At 40.4% G+C, this 7869-nt stretch overlaps 1 protein-coding gene across 1 annotated transcript in view; it reads right to left on the bottom strand.

Moving 5' to 3' along the window:
* Positions 1-801: 801 nt before the first annotated feature.
* The window catches only part of COMMD6 (COMM domain containing 6), a 40579-nt gene continuing 33511 nt past the window's right edge, over positions 802-7869 (bottom strand). The window contains 9 exon segments of the mRNA XM_042781040.1: positions 802-974; positions 977-1132; positions 1135-1277; positions 1279-1340; positions 1342-1414; positions 1416-1837; positions 1839-1939; positions 1942-2188; positions 5525-5677. Of these exon segments, the coding sequence (XP_042636974.1) occupies positions 802-974; positions 977-1132; positions 1135-1277; positions 1279-1340; positions 1342-1414; positions 1416-1837; positions 1839-1939; positions 1942-2188; positions 5525-5677 (1530 nt within the window).

Raw genomic sequence — 7869 nt, forward strand, 5'->3', positions numbered from 1 at the left:
GGGGGGGGGGAGATATCAGATGTATAGCATTGGGCAAATCTGCTGCAAAGGACCTCTTTCAAGTGCTAAAGAGCAAAGATGTTTCCTTAAAGACTAAGGTGCACTTGACACAAGTCATGGTATTTTCAATTGCCTCATATGCATGTGAGAGCTGGACAATGAACAAGGAAGACAAAAGAAGAGGTGATTCTTCTGAGTTGTGGTTTTGGCAAAGAATGCGCAATGTACCATGAACTGCTAAAAGAACTAACAAATCTGTCCTGGAAGAAATGCAGCCTGAATGCTCCTTGGAAGCAAGAATGGCCAGACTTCATCTCACCTACTTTGGTCACGTTGTCAGAAGGGACCATTCTCTAGAGAAGGATGTCATGCTTGGTAAAACAGGAGGTATATGAAAAAGGGGAAGACCCTCAACAAGATGGACTGACACTGTGGCTACAGCGATGGGCTCAGGTATAGTAGGGATCGTGAGGCTGGCACAGGACCAGGCAGTGTTTCCATCTGTTGTACATAAATAAGGTCGCTTTGAGTCAGAGACAACTCAATGGCACATAACAACAACAAATATTTAAAAATCTTTCCCACCACAAAACTACTCTCTATTGAACAGAAAACAAGGTAGAACAATAACAACAAAAGCTGAACAAGCCAATCGCTCTCTCTTTGGGATATGATTATTTCCCTTGTGCATGAAGGATTCAACAACAATGTAAGAAAAGGAAAAGAACAATTTCTTTTGTGTACTCCCTAATACACAGGTGGAGTTTACTGGGTCAGATTTAACTGTGAATATTTATATGCCTATTTCCAGGCACTGTCATCTAATGTTTCACTGCTACTGGATTCTTTGTCTGAGTCCTCAAATTCTGCTTTACGAGTGCTTCTCCAATGAGAGAACAGTCTGGAACTGCAGCTCTGTAAGATGCCATTCTTCGCAAAGTCATTTCTTCTTAGCTGATCTGTCTTCACGTGAACTCTTTGAGCTCATCCCCTTTGAGGGGAAGGCAATTCTCATCACTTTCAGGATATTCCTGCCATCCCATTGCTTTCAATAACCTGTGCTCAGCTTCCAAAGAGTGCGAGATGACCTGTCATTCCTCCACTACAGGGAGAACAAGGCCATTCTGGTTAAGTTTTCCTCTCCATTTTCTTTTAGTTCAGGTGTGCTGTTCTCCAACTGATCCTCTAGTTTGTCACAGTCTCTGTTCCCTGTGAATTCTCCATTCCTGTCATACTTCAGAGTCTTCAAGAACACACTCTTCCTGTTGGTACTTTGCAGTCAACTTGGTCAGACAAGAGGAACTGATCTCAATCGGAGGGATGGTGCTAGAGGGACTCTCTTAGGACTGAGCTTAGGATTGAGCCACCAGCCAGTACCACTGTAACAGTAACAGAAATTGGACTGGTAAAAGCGACTCCTGACTAGAAGAAAGGATTCTGATTTGTGTTCCATTCTGTTAGCTTTCCATGCACTGGGCTTGGAAGGAGGTGGTGCAGGCTTAGGAACTAGGTTCCTATAGACACTTGGGATGACCATGGTTGATGATTTGTTCCTATCTGCATGGTGAGATCCCGGTGAAGGGAATGCAGCAGAGAAGGCAGCAACAGGATTTTCTTTAGGAACTTTTTTGATGACCAGCATCTTGGAGGGTTGCTTGACACCAGGTGGGTCTTCTCACACTCCAGAAGGGATCCCAACAGGTCTGCATGGCTGATTCTGTTTGCCAGCTTCTTGATTCAAAGACAGGAAGTCTTCCTCTTCAAATTGCAACTTTTCTGCCTTGTCTTCTTTTTTTTCTTCCCTAATCTCTGTAGGTGGCTTTTCTTGAAAGGCAAGAGCCTTTCCAGGAGTAGAAGCTGCCATTACAGTGGCGATGGTTCCCTGTGCTACCCCTGCTATGCTGGCTCATGCCATCAAGACCCCAGGAAGAGCCATGAAACCAGATAGGTTCCCCATGACTCCATCGTATGCTCCTCCCTTAAAGAAACCACAGTCCACAGAATCGTAGCAGAATAAGGAGAGCTGATGCCAGGAATCTCTTGTAGTTTGAAGGAGTCTGTTGTTTAAAAAGCCATCAGAGGAATTATGTCAACAACAGCTCACTTCAAATCTACCTTCCCTTCAGGATAGGTGCTCTCCATGTTTGTCAAAGGTAACTGCAGGTGACTTAGCTGACTGTGGTGTTGACTTTGGTTAGCTAAGCAGTAACAAAGTCATATTGCATTATTTAGGTCCAGTGTCTCTTCACAGCAAGGTGAAGCATCCAACCTCATGGCCAGCATCCCAGAGCGTAACCTCTGTGGTTCTGTTTCCTGAACTCCTTGAGTCGGCCAGCTGGACCTCCCACATGGTTCTTTTGGTAAAAGGGTGCCTAAGCAGCCTGGCTGGCAGCACACCTTGTGATTGAGCACAAAGAAGCCAGGCTCTGTGTGGACCACTCTCTCAATCCCCCAACTGCTCATTTTAAACTACCAGTTTCTGACACTTTCCCACATAGGGGAGGGAGAGGGGAAGGAGAAGAGGAAAGGATGACATAAAAAGGTATTTGTAACATTTTTTAAAAGGGGGGAAGGGGAAAGAGCTATGTCTATATTCACCTCATTCAACTTCCTTGAATGATAGCACTATGATGCTGCTTAAATAGATAATATATGGACATCTGCACAGTGATGCAATGACTGTTCTGTTCTAACAGAAAGATAGGTGCGCTCATGTGTGGGCAAGTGATGTCATCAAGGTGACAGCCCAAAAATATACTTTTAAAATGTTATAAAAGATCTCCTGAGCAGTCAACTCCAGTGGCAAAATACCCACATGACAAAGCCCTTAAAATACAAATCTCATTCTTTCTCACACAGTTGCTAAAAGCAGTGTGCAGTTAGGTATTTATATCTGTCTTATTCTTAAAAATCTAAACATATAAGAAATCTGGTTTCAAAAAAAAAAAAAAATTCAGACAGGAATTTGATATACTTTTTTCCTCCACAGAATAGCAGCTTTCAAGACAAATTTCTTGATATAAAGCTCCTAAATGCACCTTCTATTTCTTTGGTCTTCACGATTTATAAATACAGAGCAAAATAAAACAGACAGACAGGTGTAGGGGCAGTCAAGAAGGAGACAGTTACAAAGTGAGAATTTCTTCTTTTCAGTTTTCTGAATTTCATGTTTTCTGCCCCCTTTTGAAGACTGAATTGAGCTACTGGAAGGTGATATGAAGAATCTTCTATAGCTTCAGTAGAGAAGTCACTTATTTTGGATCCATTTGTCACTACTCATTTAAAAGGTCATAGAAATCTTCACTCCGACAGTGGTGGGGCTACAGCTGGGGCAGAGCTGCAGTGTCCGAGGGCGCATCCCCAGCCTCCTAATCCAGCAGAGATGGGAACCCTAACAAAGCTCTTCTCAAAATGGCTGTCCAGCCCACATGGCCCAGGAGAGGCCTGTGATCTTAATTTTCTATTTTGCTTCTTAAAACCAAACCAAACTCACTGCCATCAAGTCGATTTGACTCACAGTGACTGCTCCTTGGGTTTCCCAGGTGGTTATCTCTACAGAAGTATATTGCCCAATCTTCCTTCCAAGGAGTGGCTGGTGGATTTGAACTGCCAGCCCTTTGGTTAGCAGTCAAAATGCCTTAGGCACTATGCCACCAGAGCTCCCATTTGCTTAAGAGTATATATATTTTAACATTTATTTACATTCTTTGTCGAATGAAGCAAAGTATAACTATTTCTAGCAAAATATATCCTGATGGCCAAAATTCCAGCTAGCAATAAATTAAGAGCTCAAAGAATTTTCCTTAGCTCTCAATCCTGTAACATGTCTAAAAGGCTCAGTTTGCCTGGTTAGCTTTAAGCCATGTACAAGGTATCTTTTAAAAGAGTTGCTCCAAATTGTGATTTCTTTTTCTCCTATGAGAAAAAAATTTCTAGAAGTAGAATCAGAAAGTATAAATTCTGCACAGAAAATAAGAATTAAGCCAGCACCGTGAAATGCACCAAGACCGAAACCTATATTGTCTTCTAATTGATTTGATCCTTACATTCAGAGTTAAAGCTACTGCATACCACTACCTGCGTTTCTTTTCTCTTAATCAAGGCTTAATTCTTTCCAAGACACTAAGCGGCACTAACAATGTCAAATTTGTGACCGTTATTTTGTTCTACAGTAGACACTTTAAAAAAAGAAAGAAAGAAATCAGATGGAAATAATCTCCTAAAAAGCACCACAGAGTGGTATATAAGGGCCTTTTCTTTAAAAGGAAACCTAGGACCAATATATTTTTAGTTTTACAAATATGTCTCCCTATATATTTATTTTATTCATACAGTTGCTGGGGATTCACTCACTAAATGTACTAAAACAAAATTCTACAAGCCAATTAAATTAGTCTATGACTAGACATTTTCCTGTATGTTCATTCAAAAGGATATTTATTACCCTCCTTTTCTTTCCTTTAGTTATAAAAAAGAGGTGTAACAATAATGCTCTTAGTCGCTATCAAGTCTACTCCAATGCATGGCTATTTTATGTAAAACAGAACACAATGTTGCCAGGTTCTGCACCATCTTCATGATTGTTAGTATGTTTGAGTCCATTGTCACAGTTACTGCAAAGTGGTTCTAACCCAGGGGGCTCCTCCTCCAGCACTGTATCTAACAGTACTCTGTTGTGATCCATAAAGTTATCACTGGTTAATTTTTCAAGTTGATCACTAGGCCTTTTTTCCTAGTCTGACTTTGTCTGGAAGGGCTGCTGAAACCTCTCCTTCATGGATGACCCTGCTAGTATTTGAAATACTGGTGGCATAGCTTCTGGCATCATAGCGAACAGTCAGGATGATAATAGCATGGTACTAAATATAAACTATTTAGTTACTAAAGTCTGTAGCTAATAAAATTAGTCATGAAGTACTTGTGCTCCCATCTGCAGTTAGTAAATATGGTTAGTCAGAAAATTCAGAGGAATTCTATTAAAAAATAAGATTAATTTAATTAACATTCTTGAATAGTAAGCCTCAGTTAAATGCAAAATAAACATCCTGCCAGAGATGAAAATCTGCTAAATATGTTCAAACAGGAGAGCTATTAAAGTGACTAAGTATGTCAGTAGGAGCTCTGGTAGCATAGTGCGTAAGGCACTTGACTGCTAACCAGAAAGGGTGGCGGTTCAAACCCACCAGACACTCCTCGAAAGGAAGGTTGGGCAACCCACTTCTGTAGTGATGCTGACTCTGCAACCCAAGAAGGGGTCGCTATGAGTCGGGGCCGACTTGATGGCACACAACAAGAAGTATGTCCGTACACAAACTCAGCACTTCACACTGAAAACACTAAAAAATCATTTCTCAAATTCCCTCAGGAAAAAAAATCAGTTTATTTGGTGTGTGCTGATAACTATAAAACATATCAACTTGCAAATAAAAACAATTAAAATCTTCCTTTGAGAAAGATTTTATACATCTCACAAAGCAACAATTATAGAAAAATGAATTTAAATTTAAGAAATTAAATCACAAACCTGGAACTGTGGTATAGTCATCTCAAAGGACTTGTTCTTTATTTGGCCCGAATGATCTGCCACTTTTAGCATCACTGCAACATAAGGATACTTGAGAGATCTGCAACTGTGCGAGCTCACAGCCATACCCAGCTTCCACTGAAAATCTACAAGCTTCAATAAAACAGTATGAAACAATACATAAGTATTAATACTTCCTTGAATGCAGCTATTTCTTCGATCTTAATGCTTTCTCAACTTGTAATTTCAATGCAGATCATAAAATATCTTCATTTTAAAACTGTTAGAGGAACAATAATCAAATGAAAATGGAGAGGATCGGTAAGGGGTAAAAGAATGTAGTGTTAAAAACAATAAAAAGTTTTTGTGTGCTAATTACATTTAAAAAAAAATCTCCTTTGGGTGGGTCATGCAAGTATAAGAAAGATGTGAAAGCACTCTGTTTTTCCTTGTTATTGTCAGTTGCTATAGAGTAGACTCCAGCTCATGATGACCCTGCCGCATACAACAGGCTGAAGCGTGGCCCCGTTCTGTGCCACCTTTGTGGCCACTGGCATGGTTGAGTCCACTGTTGCAGCTACTATGTAGTGCCTGTGAACCAAGGGGCTCATTCATCTTCCAGCACGGGACTGTACAGTGTTCTGTTGTAATCTAGAGTTTTCATTGGCTAATTTTCAGAAGCAGATTTCTTCCCGGGCTATCTTAGTCTGAAAGTGCCACTGAAATCTCTTTACCACGGGTGCCCCTGCTTGTATGTGAAATACCAGTGGCATAGCTACCAGCATCACAGCAGCATGCAAACCACCAGAGTACAAAAAACTAAGAGATAGATGGTGGACCGGTCTTCCTTACTGGCCTTTAATTTTGCTCCTGCCCATCAGAGAGCTCCAGATTCTTTGTAATATCTCCTCACTTTCCTGTTTCATACATACCTTCCCTCATTCTACACCCCAAAAGTACTAAAATAGAAATGGGTTACAGTATCTGCATATTTGCTAGAGACACACCTGGGAACCATTCCAGTTTCCTCATCACAGACCTTGACCTCACAACCTCACCCCTACACCAGTGTAATTACAGAGTAATACAATGGTTTAGATGTCATCATTGTTCACGAGGGTGGAAACGTGCCACGTGAGGTGCTACGCATGTTACATGTATTAAATTCCTCAATGAATCATAACAATGTAAGTTATTATTTCCATTGTGCAGATGATAAATTCAAATTTCAGAGAGTGTAATGTGCAGAAGATCACACATTTCTGGAGTCAGAATCAAAACCAAAGTCTGTTTGACCACCAAGATTATAGGCTTATTGACCTGTCTTTACTCTACTTTTATCTGATTCTTGCCCAGGATTGTCCACTATTGCATAAAACTAGATAAATGCAGCTCATAACACAGATTCTAAAACACAGGATCCTTGAGTGGTGGTAATTTATGTCTGTTTTGTTCCCAAAGCATACACTGGTTTATAGCAGGTACTCAGAAAAAAACTTGTCGATTGACTGGTATCTTTTGTTGTTGTTAGTTGCTATCAAGCAATTCTGACTGCTGGTGACCCTACATATGCAAAGCAGAGCTGTGTTCCACAGGGTTTCCAAGGCCGTGACCCTTCTGAAGCAGAGCGCGAGGTCTGTCTTCTTGGGCACCTCAGAGTGGATTCAAACTGCCAACATGTGGGTTAGCAGTTAAACCATTTCTACCACCCAGGGACTCCTGATACCTTTTACTACCTGTTTTTTTCCTCTTAAATATTTTAGGATTTTATTAATCACTATCTATATCCTTATTATTATTATTATTATTTACCCATTGGGTTTTAACATTTTATTGTACTTTAGGTGAAAGTTAACATAGTAAATTGTTTTTTCATTCAATAGTCACTTTGTTCCATGACATTGATTGTGATCCTCACCAGGTGTCAGCACTTTCATTTCTACCCTGGGTTTCCTGTTTCATCTAGTTTTCCTGCCCCTTCCTGCTTTCTTATCTCTGGTTTTGGGCAAATGTTGCCCTTTTGGTCTCAGAGTTGATTGTTCTAAAGAGACATTCTTCTCAGTTGTTACTGAGCATTTTATAGAACTATTAATTGGCTGAAAGATGGCCTCCAGAAGTGTCTTCAGTTTCAAGTTAGAAGGTTGTCTTAGAGTGACAGTCGTGAGGGTTCCTCCAGTCTCTTTCAGACCAGTAAGTCTGTTCTTTTTTTTTTTTAATTTTGTTCTACATTATTTGTCAATTCTAACCAGTACGTTCTAATGTGGTCCTGGTCAGAGTGGTTAGTAGTGGTTAACTGTGCACCATCTAGTCCTTCTGGTCTCCTCTTGTCAATGATTGTTCATGTC

The sequence above is a fragment of the Orycteropus afer genome, unplaced genomic scaffold (assembly GCF_000298275.1).
Source record: "Orycteropus afer afer isolate SDZICR_OR568_19922 unplaced genomic scaffold, OryAfe1.0 scaffold00081, whole genome shotgun sequence".
NCBI classification, from domain to species: domain Eukaryota; kingdom Metazoa; phylum Chordata; class Mammalia; order Tubulidentata; family Orycteropodidae; genus Orycteropus; species Orycteropus afer.